The sequence below is a fragment of the Trachinotus anak genome, unplaced genomic scaffold, assembly GCF_046630095.1.
Source record: "Trachinotus anak isolate AG129_WGS33_773 ecotype Australia unplaced genomic scaffold, CSIRO_AGI_Tana_v1 ptg000010l, whole genome shotgun sequence".
NCBI classification, from domain to species: Eukaryota; Metazoa; Chordata; class Actinopteri; order Carangiformes; family Carangidae; genus Trachinotus; species Trachinotus anak.
In genome coordinates, this window is record NW_027273861.1 from 7,553,334 (window position 1) to 7,574,362 (window position 21,029).

A 21,029-nucleotide genomic window follows, 5' to 3' on the forward strand; every position below is an offset into this window, starting at 1 on the left:
TTAAAAATGTTGTACCCAGATAAATGTTTCGTGTAAAAACAATGTATGCATTTGAGAGAAAGTAATGTATACTTACCTGCGTTAATTTATTACCTAATAGTGGTAAATTGGTACAGGTAATAACAGTAGAGGATCAAAAAGTAAACCAGACAGGTAATAATTGTTAAGCAATACCCACCCAATACCAAAGTATAGTACATCTGTATCTGCACCAAACATCAGTTACAATATACCTGTACAATATGTGGTGATAATACACTAATAATGTCACATATAGTGTTGGTATGTGTACTGGTAAAGCTGATCATGGAGATGACCTGTTACTGGATGTGTAAAAATGTTATTATAATACAGCCTTAGTATTAATGTGTTTGTTAGTTGTTACAAAAGAGGTGGTAATAATTAATCCAGTGTGCCCATCACTGAGTTTTTCTTGAAAAGCAATAAGTAACCAGAAACAGAGAGTTTGCAATCTAAAACATTTTATTTTGATACAAAGGTGGTAGTTATGAAATAGTGTTTCACTTCAGCATACAATATAAAATCTGATATCACCTGTATTAGGCAGTTATTGTCTTCTAATGCTCTAATTCTGCACGCAATGGTTACTCAGGTGCATGTGTTGGGTACAAAAAAGCTGAGAAAAGGTAAAATGATCCATTTCTTCAGTTCTTACATGTTGTGTTACAGGAAGTGCAAAAAGGAGTAGTACATGTGCTTGCTTATATCTGGTTCATAGCACATGATTGAAGGGAGAAGTGAGGAGTTCTGTCACAGTTTGTCACAGTTCTGGCACAGCAGCGTAAACTTGATGGGAGGAGTTTAGAAGAGGCTCTCCACGTCTCCCATTTCCACAACCACAGTCTTCAGCTGGGAGTAGTACTCGATTGTCACCTGGCCGTTCTCTCTGCCAAAGCCTGGTAAAGCACAGTAAGCCACGTGACTACTGTCTCTATATTAATTACCACAAATGTCATTCAGTAAAGATAATTCAGGTCTCTTGCTGCAATAAAATACTATGAATAATAAATAATTCCTTTGCGTGTACAATGCCATATGTGTTCATTCTGATCACTTTAACCTTACAGCACCCTACCTGACATCTTGTATCCACCAAATGGCACTTCCACAGGGCTGATGTTGTAGTTGTTGATGAAGCAGGTTCCTGCCTCCAGGTTCTCAGCCACACGATGGGCTCGAGAAATGTCCCTGCACGCAAAGGTAAAGGACAGATTTCAAGCACAAAAAAGGGTCAATAATAATAATAATAATAATAATAATAATACTACAAGCAACCCGCTCAGGCACTTAAAATGCTGCTTCATCTGCTCTGCAACCACAGAGACTATTATTGCGCAATGTATTCTTCTTGGAAATTTCCACACTATTGGCTGTTGAGTGGGAACCCAATCACAGCTGAAGGAATGCAGTGACCTCATTATCTTTAGGAGCAAACCGTTAGCACTGTGTATCAGAGGTCGTGACAGACTGCTGAGTTATCACAAATTCAAGTGCTCTGTGTTTCCTCATCTGACCTGGTGAAGACTCCAGAGGCCAATCCGAAAGTGGTGTTGTTGGCCCTCCTGATTACTTCTTCCTCCGTGTCGAAAGGCATGACAGACATGACTGGGCCAAAAATCTCCTCCTTCACACATGTCATATCATCTCTGCAGTTATCTGGGCCGGGAGAAAGCACTGGATGTAATGTAGGGTGCATACTGGGACACAAAATATGTAGATGGATAAAAAACGGACAAAGACTATGTGATACTCTTAGAATTACCACCAGCGTAGAAGCACTGTAGTATTGGAAGAAAATCAGAGGGACATTGGAGAATAATCAAAGAGGCTTACCAAGTACACAGGGTGACATGAAGTAGCCCCCTTTTAGTTTGGGGTCACTGGGGACAAAAGGCTCTCCTCCACAAAGCACTTTAGCACCCTAGAAGAGCAGATGCATTAGTCAAATCATTACAAGAGCCAAGGCAAGGATAAATGAGAAGAAACAACTTAATATAATTGTTTTGTGATTAAGTGAGAGCGCTGGAGCTGGTATCACAGCTGATTAACTCTCAGATTGATGACTCACCACTACTGCTCCCTGTTCCCGCAGGGTTTATTACAGGTTTCTCTAATGGCCAAAGATTGTTAACACACCTCTTTCTTGGCCTGACTGACAAATCCCAGCACTTTCTCCAGCTGTGGCTTGCTGATCAGTGCTCCCATTCGGGTGCCATCCAACAAAGGGTCACCCAGAGGGATGGCCTTGGTCCTCTTCACCACCTCTTCCAGGAACTGGGGCATGATCTCTCTTTGCACAAATACTCTGGTCCCATTGCAACAAACCTATATTTTAGACAGATATTTGAACCTGTATGTGCTGATAGAAAATGTATTGGATAAGTATATGCATACATAATGATACAGCAGTTTTCACCTGTCCCTGTGTGAGGAAGTTTGCCATGAGTGCTCCTTTCACTGCGTTCTCCAGCTCACAGTCTTTGAAAATAATGAGGGGAGATTTCCCTCCAAGCTCCAGAGTCACCTGCTTCACCCCCTTTGAAGACATTTCCATGACCTGAGAGCAAGGAATAAAATGTTTAGCATGTTTTAGGTGTTATGACAAATTTTGTATACTTAGTCGTCGCAACTTTCAAAGCATCCACTGCTTTCTATTCATTTCACCACGTTATAAAAAATATAACACTGTCGTGAAATTTTGAAGTTATAAATCACAATGAACACTATATCTGTATTGACTGTGAGCAAAGCTATATCATTGTTACATGGTGCAAACATTTCATATCAAGGTACACTCTATTGCCACCCAAAGATAATGGAACTAATTAAATATTATGTGCACTGTAATGGGTTTCCTAAATAAAGCAAGTTTCAGCCACTCCAAAGAAATTTTCCTCCTATAGTGAATTGAATAAAGACCAATTTGACTATCAGAAAGTTAGTTAAAACACAATTCTATTCTGTGTTAATGCAATCTGAAAACAATTTGAGGTGAATGGGTTAAGATATGCTGACACATAAGTATGGTCCTTTAAATAAATTAAGCTGAGTGTAAATGCTGGATAATGTGACGGGAGTTGTAGTCGTCTGATTCCGTTTTCATTACTATGTCAAAATCACAGGACTTTTTCTGTACCTTCTTGCCTGTTGGCACGCTGCCAGTGAAGGAGACTTTGGCGACCATCGGGTGGTGGCACAGCAGGGTGCCAGTCTCCGCTCCTCCTTGTACCACACAGAAGAGCCCCTCAGGTACCCCTGCCTCTTTGTAGATCTCAGCCAGAATGACAGCCGTCACCGGAGTCATCGGAGAGGGCTTGAATACCATGGCGTTACCTAACAACACAACCCATATTTAACACTGCAGGTTGCAGAGCACTTAGCTGATTATGGTTAAGGGACACAGGAAACACATGACTGATGTACAAACAGGCAGGAGTGATGATCTCAAATTGGTTAATAATGTGTAATACACATTCTGAAGAAACTCACCACATGCCAGAGCAGGAGCGGACTTCCATGATGCGATCTGGAAGGGGTAGTTCCACGCACCGATTCCCACACACACACCAAGGGGCTCCCTCCTGGTGTAAGCAAATGCTCCCCCAGGAAGCTGGATGTGCTGGCCTGCACAATGAAAACGTGACCCAGCAATGAGGTATATAACATTTTGGAGCCTTTTTGGCGAGAGATGGGTAGAGGGCTGGAGGGGAGGGAGTCACCTATTTTGATTTAAAAAAAAAAAAAAAAAAAAAGTGTAACCCACCTGCAAGTGTACCAGCCATGCCAGCATAGTATTCAATGCACTGCCAGGCAATATCAATATCCACCAGTGCTTCAGTGATGGTCTTGCCATTGTTGATCACTTCCAGCTTTGCAATCTTCTCTCTTCTTTCCTATTTTCATAGGAAAAACAGGAAAGTGTTCAAGCAAAACCCTGCGTCATTGCATGCGCATAGCTTTAAGATTATGTAATGGCAGTGGCAAAGTGAGGTTGTAATCTTTGTCTGGATGACAAAGATCAAAGAGGCAACGCAGACACACAAAAGGTTTATTTAGTGCAAATGTAGGCCAGCAGGGACGGGGGGGGGGACGGGGGGGTTATTCTCTTAAACAGTAACTAGTGGCTTCTTGCAATCTTTGCAACATTCAGCTCCAATTTATGTTGCACAACACTGAAATCCCACACAATGATGCAGCCTATTGACCATCTCACCCTGATAATACGGGCAGCCTCGAGCATCACCCGAGCCCTCTCCATGCCTGCCATCTTGCTCCATTTTAGGTAGGCAGCGTGGGCGCTCTTTATGGCCTCGTCCACCTCCTCCGCCCCACAGGGCACCATCTGACACAGGACACGGCCTGCAGAGACCAAACATCAACAGGTACAGACTGGCTGAGCTCCAACACAAAACACAATGACAGAATTATGGTGAAATTGTTATTATATTAATCACAGCATTTTAATGAATGCAACAGGTAGGCGTTTTAGATTTCCTTTTTTGTTACATTTATTCAACATACTATATCAAAGATACCTCACCCCACCACAGAAGAAGAAACAGGGAGGGTTTCAATTACATAACAGCATAAGCACCTCCTCACTCCATCGCTCTCCTTAACCCTTATACAGTCTGCCACAAATATTATTATTGAGGCCAATGATGAGAGGCTTTTAATAGCAAATCTGACTTCAAGGAGCTGTATTTACCAGTCGCAGGTTCAAACACGGGCTCGACATTGGACTCCTGCCTGGGTTTCACTCGTTTGCCTCCCCAGAAATTCAGATGATCTGTGACGACCACGGTTCCTGTCGAGGCTCCGGGCATGGTGTCGAGAATTGACTGGGCCATTTCGAGAGGGAGGGGACCTGCAAAGAAAAAAAAACAACACATGTAATTAGTTGCTGAAGTTGCCGAATCTGACAATTCCGAGTAATATTTAGGACAAGTGAACTACACTGCAGGCTCTCACTGTTAGCTACCTGGCGAGCTTATAGCATTTAAGATGAACTGGGCAGTGGCCTTACCGCTGAAGTCTGTGCAGACTGAGCACGCACGGTGTGGCCGCCGGGTCACATGTAAAGAATATTTGACGCCCCTCTTCCGGGACAGGACACGCCCCCTCACTGGGGCAGGGGGCGGGTCGAGCGCATTTCTTTGCTTCTCTATATGTCCTCGTCCTCGAAATGCTTTCTCTTCCTCCTTTTAAAGCGTATCTGTTATTCTCAACCGACACTAATAAATGGTTTGTTTATAAGAGAAACGCGTGATACAAACGTCCCCGTCATTATCGAGGCTATTATGAAGGAAACCATATTGAATTCCTCCTACAGGATGAATAAAGTATTCCTATGCATCTGTCTGGGGCAGTTGTGCTTTTTTTTTTTTTCCAACAAACTGACAAAATTGTTTCTATAAATTGTAAAATATGGGGCAGGCACTGCTTCCCGCTGGAGGATGGTATTGCAAGGTTTTATGTATATGATTTATTTATTTATTTATCGAGGTACGGATTTGACAGCGTCCTCTAGGGGTGGGCCATTCTGGTAATCCTTTACTGTAACCTTGAATAGTGGAGTCGTTAAAAAGAGAAATAATGTTTTTCACAGAAGACAGGAAACACAACATGAATGATGGTTGAATTCCACCACACCTGAGTAAAGCAGAGCCATATTTAATGTTATTAATTACACCTGTGCCTTTTCTACTGTGACAACTTGAGTATTGCTGGGTTAAAAAGGCAGGCCAAATGTATTCACAAGTTCATGTGTAAGTAAAAAAAAAAACAAAAAAAAAAACACATGTAAATTACCTCAAAATAAAAGAACATTTCAGATCAAAAAAAGCTCTAATCTTTCTATAAGGTGCAACTGAGTAAATGCATGTACAATAGATACAAGTAGCTGGATACTGACATAAGTCTATAGTGTGAGTACATTTATCCGCAGTAAAGAAGATGTTTCACTGGGATCCTGCAGCGCTGCTTGGACTAATTTGTTCAGCAAGGTCCAATGAAACACTGGAACAAGCACAGACCCAAGGTTGAATCCACAGTGGAGATACCTCCAGCGACGCCGTTTTCTCAAATAAAAAGCCAGCGAGGGTTTTTGTCCTGCTTGGAAGAGGGTTGAAATGGGGTCCACGACATTAACGACTCTGGTAACAGGGTAGAGGGAACAACGACAAGAATTCAGCTTTCCAAAGAGGGAGGAAAAAAAAAAGGAAACTATCTGAAATAAATACATCCGCTCATTAAAAAAAATGAAAAACAACAAAGCTTTAATCATAAAACTTTATTAACAATTACATATAATAATACTAAATGAATCAGATGTTACTTTGTCAATTAATAATTAAAAATCCCAAAACTATGCATGATGTGCTGAACACAAGGTAGACAGTTTGCGTCCTTTGGTAATCAATGTAATTAAGAACAACTTTTCTTCCTCTAATTTCCACATGTTATATCTTAAAGTTAAATAAACAACAAATGAAGGAGACATCAAACAGAAGGTAGTAGTACAGTAGCTGCGACGGATAATGCGTTTGCTCCAGCACGAGCAGTTGTGTCTGTGCTCAGATGAGGGAGCCCTGACTCCACACAGTCGCAGTGCAGGAACAGCACTGGACCTGTCTGCTGATTAGGAAAACTTGGCTGCTTGGGGGGGAGGTCCCAGGAAACCTCCAGCCTGTTTAGTTGCAGCTCTGGAGGGTGCAAGACCGAGCATCTTCTGAATGTTCTGGACAAAAGACAACACAAAAGACTCTCTCAGAAAGGAGCAAACTGCGGATACTTAACTTGTCTGGCCAAATTTCACGAGATAAAGGTTTATAAAAGGCATAAGCAGCTGTTGAGGAGTAGCAGGTGAAAACGCACATTCAAACCAGTCTTTCTGTGGGATTAAAATAAACAATAACAACAATTGTAAATGCTAGCATGATTGTCTTGTGCCAAAGCACAGAATGACTGTACTAAGCTTTAATGGCTTCAATTAATTCAAGTTGTTGTGTTTTCCACTAGTGGTGCACTTAATAACTGTTACGCTTATCGAATATATATATTTTTAAATAATTGCTTAATTGTTTGGTTTTCAAAATGTCAACATGGCTGAAATCTATAGATGTACTATAGATGTACTCATAGCCCCTGGCCCCCACCAATACAATACAACACAACTTACTGTACGTCTGGTGACATACAGTAAACGGTAATGATCCCATCCTGAGTCTGAAGCTTTAAGAGCAGAGGTTACCTGTCTGATGGACATGGTGCAGAGGATGTAAAGGAAGATAAAGGAGCAGTCAGTGTAATCCTCGCCCAGCAGGTTACGATGGGACAGTCCCTGGATGTAAGACAGCGGCACGAACGGCAGCTTGGCCACCACTCTTCCATCAAAGCTGAACAAAAGACAAGAAAGAGACAGCGGTCAGATATTAACAGCATGTCTAAAGTAGTGGTATGATAACGTTACAGGAAATAGTATTTGCTCTAATGAAACAGAAACAGAAATTTCTGAACTTTCAGACTTACAGTCATCAACTTTTCTCTTATTTTCACTCATTCTGTTTGATTTTGAAATAAAAAAAAAAAAAAACAAACTGATCTGATGTAACTGTGTGTAAAACTTACATGGAGTTGAACATGCCCATCAAAGCTGTGAAGCAGAAGCCAATGGCAAACATGGATTTCATGCGCACCTACAACCAAACACATGTAAGATTAAATGTGTACATTTCAAACTAGATGACATTTGACAGGAATTTTGCTAAAGTGACACATTCAAATGTCAGAGTAAACGTAGTCTCTTTAGGCCAGTCATCCCAACCCACCACCAGACAGGAGCCGTTACATGTACAAAAACAAAGGTACCAAAGGAGTTTAAAAAAATAATTTAAAAAAGGGTGAGGTGAATACAAAAATGATTAAGGTTACCTGTCTCCATTTTACATCTTGGCTCTGAGATTGATTCATTTATCCTATGGAGTCTTTCTGGTGTGAAATAGGTTCTGTGACTAATATTAAACTGCAAGAGCTTATGGCGGCTGTTATATGAGAGGGTGGGTGCCTGCTCACGTAGTGATTCCCAGTCCCCATCATCAGAAGCACAGTCCAGATCTTGCTCCCATTTTTCTTAGTGTTTCGGGGTTTGCATTCTGTGAGAGCCAGAATTCTGTTACATGTTAAGGACAAAATGCCTCGGGGGTGTTTGATGTCTTTTAGGATTTCATCAGTCAGTAGAGGTTTTTAATATAGTGAGTTTTCCTCCCTGAGATGCGCCTATGAGGTGCCTGACCTCCAAATGTGAGGAAATGAGTAGTTGGGAGGTGGACGGCTCTACTCAGCTGTTCAAAGGACATAAGTGTGTTGTTTTCATAAAGGTCCCCAAATTTCTTAACCTAGTGTTTGTGCCATATTTTGGTTATGTGTCTCTAAGTGTATTTGGCAAAGCAGGGTTCCAACGAAAGGGAGTATTACTGTGAAGAGCAGCCACACTATCAGGTTATCTGAATGAATGGTGGACCAGATTCTGGACGTGTGTTGAATAAAGGGATTATCAGTGCCATTCTCCAGAGTGTGGTATGACTGGATAAAAGGAATGCCAGCCGGTGGCACATCTGATGTGTGGCCCTGTTCCATTTGTTTCCAGGCAGGGGAATTAGCTGGCTCTGTCCGCCAGATCCAAATAACCCTGGGGCCAGATGCATAAATGATGCGTACACACAAAGACTATGTGTACGCCATTTCCCACATATGAATAGGTATTTATAGATGAGACTGTGCGCACCTTACACATTCTTTTGACCATATTCACACACGGTTTTTTAGAGTGAGCCAGTGAAGTGAAAATGCAAAGTAAAGAGGAGACACAGAGTTTAACATAAAACAAAACAGACAACTTCACAGAGCTCAAATTCATAGTTAGACATTGACAATTCAGAAACAGAAATAATTGTGTTTGTGTGCTCAATGTTTCCTTTAGCACTGTTCAACATAATATCTTCATTATTTATTGTGAGGCATTCTGTAAACTGTTTTCATACTATCTTAATATTTAATCACAATTTGAGATGCCGGTCTGGAGCCTTATGAAAATGTTTCCAGTTCCAACAAATTAGGTTAAGAGTAAAACAGGACTTTACAGTTGGAGTTACTGCAGTGAAGTTTACTGATGAGCTCCTGTTTGTGATCCGACCAACAACCGGTGAAATTGTGCTTCTCTTTCGTACTTCTACTCTGTGCCGTGCCTGACGACTTGTGGCACACATAGAGTTTTTGTCTGTAAACTGATGGTTTAAGGGGGTGTCTTCATCCATTCATGGCTAATTGTGGGAGTGGAAATGAGGCTGGTACACATGCACTCAATTTATCAATGAGTGAGATTTATAAAATGTAATCATGTGTACAAATGCTTTTATAATTCTGACAAAAACAATGTGTATGCATATTTCTGGTTTTGTGCATATCCAAATCCTTCTCCACTTTTCTAAGCAGTACACAGTACTTTTTAAAAAAAAAAAATTGATAATGTACATTTGTAGGTAATGCTGTTAATGCTCCTTTGCAATATTTATTGGTACCTACAGGTGGCCGATATGATGATAACAACAATCCCAGAGATGACCCCATCTTATATGATAATATAAAATGAGATCATTTAACTATTACATGATCATTATAAACGAGTTGTCTCACCATAGAAAGGTCTCTGTTGTTGTTTTTCAGTTTCTCTTCTTGTCTTTCTGTAATACATTCAGAAGCATAGATCACTTATCAAGCAACAGTACAGTTGTTGTGCCAAGAAGCACCGTTCATAAAAACAGTAGCTTGAGGTCTTCCTCTTCTGTTTATTGAATATTTTATTAAACACAACTTATTACAATTTGTTCACTGGGATCTTACCAATCTTCTTCTTCTGTTGACGTCCTGCAGATTCTGTGATGGTTTCCTTTTTCTTCTCAACTAATATCAAGCAGGCAACAGAGAACGGAATAAACACTCACTCAATAAACACAGAGGAAAAACTACAACAGTATGAGGCTAACACATGTGTCACTCACGTTTTTTGCTTTGTTTTTCCACTTCTGCCTTTAGCCTCTTGTACTTTTCAGTGCGATAAACTAAAACCCAGGTAATTCCTGTAGAGAAGAGATTTGTAAATAACAGTTGGTAAAAAATAACATAACTTTTAATGGACCACTGTGACTATGGTACAATATAGTGCTCGGTGACATCAACTATGAGAATTTTTTCCAGTCAGTAGATTTGTCACATTGTTTATTTACTGGATCAGTTTTTCAAATTTCCCAGAAAATATACTATATCATTACACTTACTAATATCACAAGATTCAATGATAGAGAATTTTTGACAGTACAGCACTAAATATCCAAGAGTTGTGTGGAAGTGTTCATTTGTTACTGCATAATTAAACAATCCACACTTGGCTTCAGTCATGCCCATAGAATGTAAGATCATGCCAGTAAGGAGAGGAGATCAACTTTTAAATAGTTGAGTCCAATAGAAATTAAATATAATTTTTTTTTTTAATATAAATTCAAATGTACAGGACAATTAGTAATTATATATGTGAAAGGGGAACTGTAAGTATCTGATCCCGTGTTGAAGTGTTTGGCGGCTGAATTTTAAGAGCTGTTGTCACTCACAGCCCTTGAACGCCACTAACAAAGCTACAAAACTGTTTTAAGACGACGTTCATGAGGATAAGGGGTAACGAACCCTATTTTGGACACTCAAATAAAATTAAATATGTGTAATAATTGCCATTCTTATATGACAGTCACATTAATTTAACGTTAATGAGTCTGAAATGGAGAGGACGAAATCAAACCCGTTTCAAGCTTCTTGCGACCATTATTATGAAGGTTTTAGCGGAAGTTCTCCTCCTGTAACTGACTTAGCGCTCACTCCGAGCATTAGCTTACTTATCTATATTCACTGGACAGCTGAGAAACTACTATCGTCAAAATCACCCAAATTAGCAATTAATCACCATTAATAACGTTGAGAACGATTCTTCGCTATGTAATCGAGCATGGTGTTAAAATGTACTTTCACGGTGCGTTTCTTGGACGATAGCTTGAAGCTTGAATCTGTCAGGATTTCACTCACCTTCGGCTAACAGCGCTGTACAAACCGAGATGAACACGATCAGGATGGTGTCGGCGAACATAGTACTCATATTGTCCTGTTTATCCGAGCACAGAGAGAAAAACTAGACTATATTTTCTTTCACTTGAAACGACCCCCCGAGCACATTACACTGATCTGAGCTTCAGTGCCACAGAGCTAAGTCAGCATTGGCGAAGAGGTCAGACGGGGAGAAGTACTTCCGGTTCAGCGGCTCGGCCTATGCTGGACGTTCAGCCTGTATGGGCTGGTCTAATAATACACCCATGGCTGGACTACAAACATGGAGCATTAAAGTCTTAATACAAAACCTTTCATCAGTTCTATAACAAAACAGCCTTTAATTATAATTTACATTTAGATATTGATTTAGGTCATTTTTGAGAGTGAATTGAGAAGCATAGACTGTTTATAACAATTCAGCGGTGCTGTTTTGAATTATACCTAAAAATAAAATGGACATAAAACTGTTGAGTTGAATGACCAACAGCACAGTTAGACAACATTTATCACACCACAGATGGCTTGAATTGCCTTGTACGGGAGTTTGTATTGCTGATGTCACTCATGAAATGTTTTGCAATTAGACATTTTCATTGTTTTAACATTATAATTTCATGTGTGGTAATACAAACAAATAATCAAAGATTGGCATGAGCAAAGAAATCAATATATTACCTTTCAAAAATGATTCATAAAGTGCTTCACACGAAACAGTAGTAATAGTCATGGATCATTATAGTAATCTAACCTCCCCACCCCTGATTTCATCATCAATAGCATCATCGCTATAAGTAACAGCATTCATGTAAACTATTATCATCTTTGTTGTTGTTGTTGTAAATCTTCACCGCTAACGTGGCCATTAACGTCAGCCTCATCACCCTCATCATCACCACCATCATCAGAGGGGAGGAGCGGAGCCCCCCCGTGTGTCAGAGGGCCGCATCGCGCTGCAGATGAAGCATGGCAGGCGACAGCGAGACAAAGCCAGGTGACCAAGCCGAAAATGAGACCCACAGTCGACAGCCCTTCCTCATTGGTGTGGCCGGAGGGACGGCCAGCGGCAAGGTTGGCTTTTATGTGATGATGATTTTTTTTTTTTTTTTTAATCTGTCGGAATTTCTCAGGTGTTTGTTGCATTGCTCGCTTTCTGTGAGAACACAGGGAGGTGGATGCAGTTCGCTCCAGGAAACCTGGAGCTAACGCGCATTTTTCTCTCCCGGAAAATAATGGTGGCCTATTGATCCGCTGGATCAGTCAGACTGAGCAGGTATGAGCGTGGTCTGCGCCGCCCTAGTGCGTGTCAAACCGGGGTGCGCTGTCAAAAGATGCCTTGTCTTAGATGGTGATTTAAGTCGTGGGGTGTGTGGGAATCACACTCAGTGACTTCCATGTACTGTCATTATGTTTTTACATTTTCTTTCAGTGAAAGGGGCTATAAAAGGTGGCAGGATCAGAGTGAGATGATCAGGGAGATTTGAGTTAATTGCATCAGCTGCGCAGGGGCTGCTGGCTACAAGCTCATGAAAATTAAAGGCCACAAATAAAAAGGATAGAATAAAATAGCCCAATAAACTCCACAGTTTTGCCTAACCAAGCAGGATCTGGCTGTTATATCAAGATGCCATGGTGTCTGCAGAACATAGATTTAAGAATATGAAATATCCAGATGGGATAGTTAGATTATTTGTTTTATTATTATTCTCCTCTTTATTGTTTCTGGTGGATCTGCTGATATCACATTGGATTTTTCTTCTTTGTGACACTGATGTATCCTCTGTCGCTTCTTTTTTGTTTGACTGAATATCTGCATTATCATCCTCTATTCTGTATCCAATATGGTGCAGTGTGTCAAAAGTTTTCAAGGGTTGCCAGTAAGTGTTCTCCCTTTTGAAGATTAAAAAAAAAAAAAAGATGCATTAGTTTTATATTTTGTTGCACATTTCTTTGCAGAGAAGATGATCAGCATGCACACCCTAACACAAAATCCAAGTCCATTCATCTCTTCATCTTGTGTGACAAATTTGAACTGTCACAGAGACGGGGATGCAAGCCAAGTTGCCTTGTCTCCAGGCTTCGGCTGAGATAGCTGACATTCCTGACACCGATTAAATGAACAAAACTGAAGCTGTGGTGCAGCAGACAGTTGTTGGTGGTTTTGGCTTCCTGGTATTATGTCTCTTTTCTCCCACTGGAGTAACTGCTCACAGGACCACCTGTTCTCCCACACGCTATCTGAGTGGGGAGTAAACTGCCATCTTTGTGTGTATGTCTGCCACGTTCAGGTACAATATAAAGAATCCAAATTTTCAGCTTTTCAACAGACATTGATTTCTGATACCAAATCAAACTATGTTTCAAGCCCACAATGAAATAAGTAAATGATACCACTCATGCTACAAAAACAGAAGGATGTGGTAATTCAGATAAGAGTTGCTATATTGTGTCATACTGCTTGATTTGTTTTTCTTTTGTCGCTAGTCGTCAGTGTGCAGCAAGATCATGGAGCTGCTGGGCCAGAATGAGATTGACCATCACCAGAGGCAAGTGGCCATCTTCAGCCAGGACAGCTTCTACAGGGTCCTCACTCCGGAGCAGAAGGCCAAAGCACTAAAGGGCCAGTACAACTTCGACCACCCAGGTGTGTTCGTGTTGGTCACGCGCCTCAGTGCTTTCAGGTGTCACCTGACAGCAGGGTTATCAGGACGGCTCCAGCAGTTAGTCTGTCTGTGACTCAGGCTGTTGGTGCGAGGTTTGCTCAGCCACTGTCTGATATAACATCGTGTGAGAGAAATGATTCATTTTTAACTGCTTTGTCCTCTTTCCCTCTGTATAGATGCATTTGATAATGACCTCATATTCACAACTCTGTGGGACATCAAGGAGGGAAAAACAGTACACATCCCTGTTTATGACTTTGTTTCCCATTCCAGGTGAATGAGTCTTATTAAGTCTGTACAGACACTTCATTAAAGGATCGTATCAGCCCATGAAATATATATGTAAAAAAAAAAAAAAAAAAAAAAACCTCTGATGCATCATCATTGTGGCAGTAACATTAATGTTAAAAGCAGACATGAAGGCCACTGTGGTGGATTATTTACTCCAACTACATTTCACACAAATTGATTTTTATATCATAGTGAAATGAGTGTAAACCAAAGGCTGCCAGGAATGTAGGAAAACCATATTTGTACATAACACACTTGAACAATAAAGAATTAAATATTGAACCATGTTCATTGTAGCTTTAAAGCAAAATTATGTCACTTTTGAGAGAAAAATTACACATTCATCCTTTTACAAAGGAAGAGTTCATTTCATTAGCAAAGAAAAAAGCCGTTGCTTGGCTCAATACTCTGTGGGCTTTCTTGTCTGGTATGACCAGTAGCTTAAGGTTGCTAATGTTAGCTAATGATAGCAAACTTTAGGCAGATAATTGCTGTATAACTGACATTAGTCCGTTTGACTTTACGACTCTTACTTCTTGTGACTCTGTTGCACTGTGTTTTAACATTTGTCATCATTGTCACTTGTTATTGCAATGGCTGTTTTTGTTTTTTGGCAAATGCTTTAAGTGTTTTTATACTGGATGTCTGGCAGGAAGGAAGAGACAGTGACAGTGTACCCCGCTGATGTGGTGCTGTTTGAGGGTATCCTGATGTTCTATTCTCAAGAGATCCGAGACCTTTTCCAAATGAAGCTGTTTGTGGACACTGACGCAGACACACGGCTTTCCCGCAGGGGTGAGACGTACAAGCATGACTAGACAGTTCCCTTGAATTTTAAACTCGAGAGCAAAGGGGGGGGGGCACAATCTAACTCTGTCCAAAGGTAACATAGTAATTTCCTGGAGTTGGCCTGTCAGCATGTGGTTGCCAGCCACGCAAGCACAGCGTGTCATTTTTACGCTTCACTATTCATACTCATTAAACACATAAATGTTATTTGGTGTTCGGAGATGGGGGTGTTGATGTCGGTGTTGTTTCTAGTGCTTGTGCTTTGCTAACCAGCTGCTGGCTGTAGCTTCATACTTGCCATACACACACACAACTGATGTTACTTTTTAGTCAACTCTCTCAAAAAGTGGAACTGTTCCTCTTCGAGATAACTTTTCCCTGGCCTCATTTTCAGTGCTGCGTGACATAAGTGAGCGAGGTCGGGACTTGGAAAGCATTCTAGCCCAATACATCACCTTTGTCAAGCCTGCGTTTGAGGAGTTCTGTCTACCGGTGAGTGTATTTTTATTTTATTTTTTTTAAGTAATAGTACTCAGCTCAGGTTGGCATGGTTGTGTCCCTCAACATGGACTCATGGTCGAACCCTTTTTCCGATTTAGACGAAGAAATATGCCGATGTTATAATACCAAGAGGAGCTAATAACATTGGTGAGTATTTTTGCTGTTGTTTTTTTTAAGCCTGGGAGATTCTTCTAGTACACTACATTAGAGACAATATTATTGAAACCAAATGTTTCAGACTGAAGTCTCAACAGTGTTATCATGAAGGACACAGCTGTGTTTGTTGATGACCTCCGAGCTGGGAATTGTGCTCTCAAAACGAAGGAAGAGAACAAAAACAGCTTTGTCTGGAGAAAAGAACGTCCAAAACAAAGTGCAAAAGAAAACCACACTGTAGCTGCTTTAAATATGTTGAAGCAGGATACACTGAGCTATCCCCACTTTGCGCCTTTTGTGCAGTCGCATACTTGAGTCACAGATTTTACACATCTGAAAAAAAAAAAATTTTAAAAATGAGGTTAAAAATCTTTGTCATATCGTGGATGTGATATTTTTTTCATCCAGGTGTTTAGAAGTCTTTAATGAATCTGAAAAGATCGAGATCGACAGCTATTTGTTTTTCAAAAAATCCTCAATGATCCATAAATTTGTGCCAGAAATGCAATGGTAACAGACGAGACACAAAACGTCGGACTAACCTTGACCTCACAATCTGTTTGTTTCTCAATGCAGTTGCTATAAATCTCATAGTTCAACACATCCAAGATATTCTAAATGGTGGTTTGACCAAGAGGCTGAATGGATGCTTTAATTGTTACGGAACAACGAAGAATCAGCCAAACATGGAGTCCAGCAGTCGGCCACACTGAACTCACCGCTGTCCTGAGGAGAGGAAGGAAGGTTCTCTTGCACGTGCTGAATGGGCTCTACGGCGTTGGCTAACAGGGCAGGGGTAACTGCCAGGAAATCAAAAGGCCTGCTTTTGATACGATTCTGATGATTGAGAAAATCAATAAGAGGAGGGGATTTTTTTTTTTTCCCTTGTGGAACTGGTTTAAAGCAGTTGTTTTATTTTTCTCTTTTGCTTGTGCACTGTATAAGGTTGAAGGAGGATAAATAGAAAGGGGCTCACTTATAATTTAATCTAAAACTGCTGCTTGCCTTTACCACAGCACTGAAACGGAGAAACTGAAGAAGCAGTTATGGCGTCTAAAAAAGATTTCCAAACACTTGATAGCCTTTAACCATACAATAAATGCAGTGTAGCAACATGCTGTTTAATGGCAGGGCCTTACCATATGTCACTGCAGTCACCATGTGACCTCACCGATTCCCTTTATCAATGCAAATTTCCATTTTCTTTTTAGCTCCATATAAAGCATATTTCGACCTCAAGAAAAAGATTTTGAACCCATGTACTAATGGGTTTAGATTTCTGATGTTTGTGTCATGTGGCCCCAAGCTGTACTTGCTTTGTCATGTGTAAATCTGAATTAAATAAGTCATTAGTCAAACTAAACAACCGATTTCCACCTCAAGTCATCTGACGTATGACATCATCTCCAAAGATCATTCTCCATACTGTCTTTGTGGACTAATTGTGTAATCATTGATCTTTTACTTTGATTTAGTATTGACAATACTGTATGTCATTTCCTAAGATGTTGCTGCAATATTAAGAACAGTTAATGATATTGTATTATTTTTCTTTCATTCCCTTAAACTTGAATCCTCAGATGCACACGTATGCAAGTTTCACTCAGAAGACGACGCTATCAGCTGTAAAATGTCATGAAGTACAAGACATCCAATGTAAATGTGATCTGTAAATGTTGTTTGATGCAGGTTTCTTCCTGAATGCATATTTCTTATGATAAAGTTCTCAGGTACTCTTTGTTGGCTTCAGTTGACACATCTATCACTGACAAATTCTTGTACTTGATTTAAAACTATACATCATATCCATGTCTTATGTTACTCTGCTTCAGTTAAGTCTAATCTTTATGTTTTCATCCATATGTTGAGAGAAAAGTGCCACATGCTGCTGAGTGCTCCTTTCTAGTTACCCAGATACATTTCATTTGCTTCTAAGTTACAAACACTGTGGAGTAACGCCGTGGCAGTCAGGGCCACAGGTACCACTGAGGGCACTGAGGTCATGTCATGTTCCTGGGAATACGAAGCCTTACACAGGGTGAATATGTTATCGGCTGTAGACATTTTGACATGTCAGAAGGATGACAAAATTGTGTTTTGGAAGATTTAGTGTTTCTCCCTTGGAAATTCATCCCTGGCAGTGTGGAGACAACATTTAACCCTTTACGTTGTGAATTAAAAGTCACTGAAAAGATAATTTAACTGTTAACAAAACAATTAAATATGAAAATCCAATATCAAGAAAAAAATTGAGATCTCAGTTGTAGTGTCTAGTCAACATTTTTTGATGAAGGTTAAGGGGTCTGTCGGGGGGAACTTGCTTTCATGACCTCAGTCCTGGCTATGGCCCTGAACTGCATGTAATGTCTACAGCTGTTTCCCAAATCCATACTGCATCCTTATACTCTGCAAATTTCCAGTTTGTAGTGTGTTCACACTGGAAAAGTGAGAAAAGAAAATATAATTAAAAGTCAGTATGCAGAATAAAAAACCCTTGACAACATTGTTTTCTGAATCTGCTGTTGATGGACTCTATTCTCCCAGAGGACAGTGCTGGGAAAGAAAATGAACCGTGAATGATGGTGAGACGCTGTAGCTCCTGAAACAGCCCAAAAAAATGAAAAATGATTAGCTGTCTTTCTGTGAATGGCATAAGTATTATATCATTTCCAGATAGTGTAAAACTGTACTGTACAGTATCAGGATCAGTTAACTGTATGAAGTGAGTCTGTTGTATGGAGTTGGGACACAGCATATACTCTGTTAGGACAGTTCACTAAGAAGAAAAGGCCATAAAACTTGATGTAACCACTTTACTTGAATCATAAGAGACAGTGACAGAAGGAAAAGACATTGATTTCCTTCTAGCTCACTTGATATTCACTGTGTATTACAAACGTTACATTTTTATCACAAACTGGTCATTAGGCAACAACACATACTGAAAATGTTCCTCAGTATAAAGGTATTAATTAAGAACTGTATGTGCCATCTGAGTCTGTTTTATTCCTGTTAAGTCAGAGCGCTGTAACTGCCCGCCCTGGTCTGAAGAACGTCTCCTGACGAAGACCAGGCCCAGTCTCTGCTCCAATCCAAACACTTGCTTGGCGTCATGCCTGGGTGCGGCTTGAAGGCACTGCTTTGTTTGTATCCTGGCATTTAGCACCTGCTCCACATGAGAACCTCCTTAACGTCACTCCCTGACTGCGGAGTTCTGACCAAAGAGGCCACGATACAGTTCACTGCGCGCCTCGTCGCTCATCGAGCTGTGGTCAATAGGAGCCATAAAATTGACCATCTTACTGTGGACGTGGAACCTGACTTTACGCCCCTTACTGGCTTTGGTATCTACCTTCTTCTTGATTTTGCTGCGTAACTTCTGGATGGCCAGCCACTGCCTGCCCATAGCCACCTGGTCATTGGGATCTGCTGCGCTCGTCTTGCGCTCAATGAGCTCTCTCAGCAGCTGGTGGTAGAAATCATCGTCATCAAATATGTCCTCATCCAGGTCTTTGAGATGTGTGTTTGCTTTCAGCTGCTGCTCTGCCTCCTCGCCCTCTGGGTGGACAGTGTCAGAGGTGAGAGCAGAGGCCTCTTTTTTCCCCAGGACTCTGTATTCTGAGCGTCGGGTCTGGGTGCGCCGCACCAGCCTCTCTTTGTCCATCAGCACCTGTTCCACCTGAGTCAAGATGTTCCTTTCAAATGCCCCGAAACCTTTGCTGCCCTTACCCATGGCCAGTCTAGTTTTGTCGTGCCACTTCTGCAGCGTGCTGTTGCTGTAGGGCTGGAAAGCAGCAAAGCGTTTGGCCATGAAGTCGGGGTACTCTGCCATCTCCAGTTTTCGTTTAGGTGCTCCACCCCCCTGCACTGACCCTTCTTCATCTTCATTCTCATCGCTGTTTATCTCCTCGTCTTCACTCTGAGCTCCTGTCTTCCCCAGAGCGATGGTCCTTGTGTCCGCGCTCTGGTACAGCAGCTGATCGTGCAGCTCCAGCAGGGACCTTTGAAGAGCCTTTAAAGCTTTGTGGGTGTTCTTCAGCGGCCCTGCGAACTCGGCTCCACCCCTCCTCTTGAACTCTGGGAAAGTCTGAGGCTGCGGAAGCTGGTTGACTGTCACCAGAGCCTTCTGGATTTTGATTCGTCCCTCGAGCAGTTGGTCCCACAGGGCCAGCTGGTTCTGTACGGCTTTCCCTTTCTCAACCTCCTGGTCTACTTTCTCTTTTGAAAATGTTCGGACGGTTCCCTCATCCTCGCCGTCTTCATCATCATCTTCCATCTCATCGTCATCAGAGCCTTCACCTTCATCGCTGCCTTCAGTCTCCTCTCCACTATCATCATCCTCTTCACTCACACCCAGGTCATCCATGCCCTCTGTCAGTTTGTGGAAGTCCACTCCCTGAGGAAAGGTCAAGTCAGAAGCCTTTGTCTTAGATGCCAGTCTAGCATCTAGTTGTGCACTGCTGCCCACCAACTCCTCCTCCTCATCATCCTCTAAATCATTTTCATCATCATCGTCATCATCATCTGCCTCTTCATCCCCCATAGAATCCTCTTCTTCATCTTCTTCTAGCTCTTCTATGCTGCCGTCCTCCTCCTCCTCCTCATCATCATCCTCCTCCTCACCTGATCCCTCAATATCCATCAGCAGCTGTTTACGAGAGACTGGTTTCCCCACATATCGCCTGTCTGTGTCTGAGAGCAGGGATGTGTTGTGCTTCCGCAGGGCACTGAAGCCGACCCCATCTTCGTCGTCGTCGTCGTCCTCATTGAACTTTTCGATGACTCTGGCTTTGGTCGCCTCGTCAGCGTCATCCTCTGGATCCGCAAACTTAGGCAAAGGATTCAACAAATCCTCAAGCTCCTGAGAAAACGAGCCCGCCATGTGTGAAAGTTTATACCAGCCACACGTGTGTCGTAGATAGGACAGTAATACTCGGTGCGGAAGGTAATGACGTTAGTAAAAAGCGACGAAACATAGGTAATGAGGTCCCTGGTTTCTGTCTTTCAGGCAGAACCTTTTCTCTGACGTGCTTATCAAGTTTTGTTGCAGAAATTGAAAGAAACAAAAACATTTAAAGATAATAGTACTGATGAAATGCAAAACTGCAGTTCATCAGTACTAGTATTAAAAACGTTGTGTTTTAAAACAGAAAGTACATAAATTTAGAACTAATCTAGAACAAATCTACATCTGAAGTTCAACACAGAACAGTGTTATATGAAGAAGAAATCTTTATTTGTGAATGTGATCTTTGCCCATGAGAAATATTCATTTTTTTATTTTATTAACCAACTGAGCATTAGACTCACCTTCCTGAGAATGACTCTTTACAGGAGGTGGATCAGACGTACATTTACAAAAGATGTCCCTAGATGTTAAAAGACAAAGAAACACAGAAGTACAAAGCATTTAACATAAAAAATGATTTGATACCCTTTTACAGATGGAATACACAGCAA

The 21,029-nt window shown here is 41.2% G+C and overlaps 4 protein-coding genes across 6 annotated transcripts; 1 reads left to right on the top strand and 3 right to left on the bottom strand.

Annotated features, from left to right (window-relative positions):
* Positions 1-465: 465 nt before the first annotated feature.
* Positions 466-5,145, bottom strand: aldh9a1a.1 (aldehyde dehydrogenase 9 family, member A1a, tandem duplicate 1). Of its 3 annotated transcripts, none has more exons than XR_011692418.1 (12): positions 5,003-5,086; positions 4,730-4,888; positions 4,235-4,380; positions 3,785-3,914; positions 3,511-3,645; positions 3,158-3,354; positions 2,438-2,578; positions 2,158-2,346; positions 1,855-1,942; positions 1,536-1,718; positions 1,097-1,209; positions 466-917 (listed from the first exon to the last, which is right to left on the bottom strand). XR_011692418.1 is itself a non-coding variant. In XM_071487289.1 (12 exons), exons 2-12 carry the CDS (start codon positions 4,869-4,871, stop codon positions 823-825), a joined length of 1,518 nt encoding a protein of 505 aa, XP_071343390.1. In that variant the 5' UTR covers positions 4,872-4,888; positions 5,048-5,145; the 3' UTR covers positions 466-822. The 3 variants fall into 3 exon arrangements, 2 of the variants coding, with proteins under 2 accessions (XP_071343390.1, XP_071343389.1); XM_071487289.1 differs by having other exon boundaries at positions 1,536-1,677; positions 5,048-5,145; XM_071487288.1 differs by having other exon boundaries at positions 1,536-1,677.
* Positions 5,146-5,673: 528 nt separating this feature from the next.
* On the bottom strand, positions 5,674-11,361 carry tmco1 (transmembrane and coiled-coil domains 1). Its single transcript, XM_071487291.1, has 7 exons — positions 11,152-11,361; positions 10,080-10,157; positions 9,922-9,981; positions 9,715-9,761; positions 7,651-7,718; positions 7,274-7,418; positions 5,674-6,760 (listed from the first exon to the last, which is right to left on the bottom strand). The coding sequence occupies exons 1-7, from the start codon at positions 11,219-11,221 to the stop codon at positions 6,662-6,664; spliced, it is 567 nt and encodes a 188-aa protein (XP_071343392.1). The 5' UTR covers positions 11,222-11,361; the 3' UTR covers positions 5,674-6,661.
* Positions 11,362-12,041: 680 nt separating this feature from the next.
* Positions 12,042-18,553, top strand: uck2a (uridine-cytidine kinase 2a). The gene is made up of 7 exons (XM_071487290.1): positions 12,042-12,240; positions 13,654-13,813; positions 14,009-14,105; positions 14,776-14,918; positions 15,307-15,404; positions 15,512-15,560; positions 16,146-18,553. The coding sequence occupies exons 1-7, from the start codon at positions 12,136-12,138 to the stop codon at positions 16,280-16,282; spliced, it is 789 nt and encodes a 262-aa protein (XP_071343391.1). The 5' UTR covers positions 12,042-12,135; the 3' UTR covers positions 16,283-18,553.
* aatf (apoptosis antagonizing transcription factor) lies at positions 18,368-20,516 on the bottom strand. Its single transcript, XM_071487287.1, has one exon. The coding sequence runs from the start codon at positions 20,449-20,451 to the stop codon at positions 18,763-18,765; it is 1,689 nt and encodes a 562-aa protein (XP_071343388.1). The 5' UTR covers positions 20,452-20,516; the 3' UTR covers positions 18,368-18,762.
* Positions 20,517-21,029: the final 513 nt, after the last annotated feature.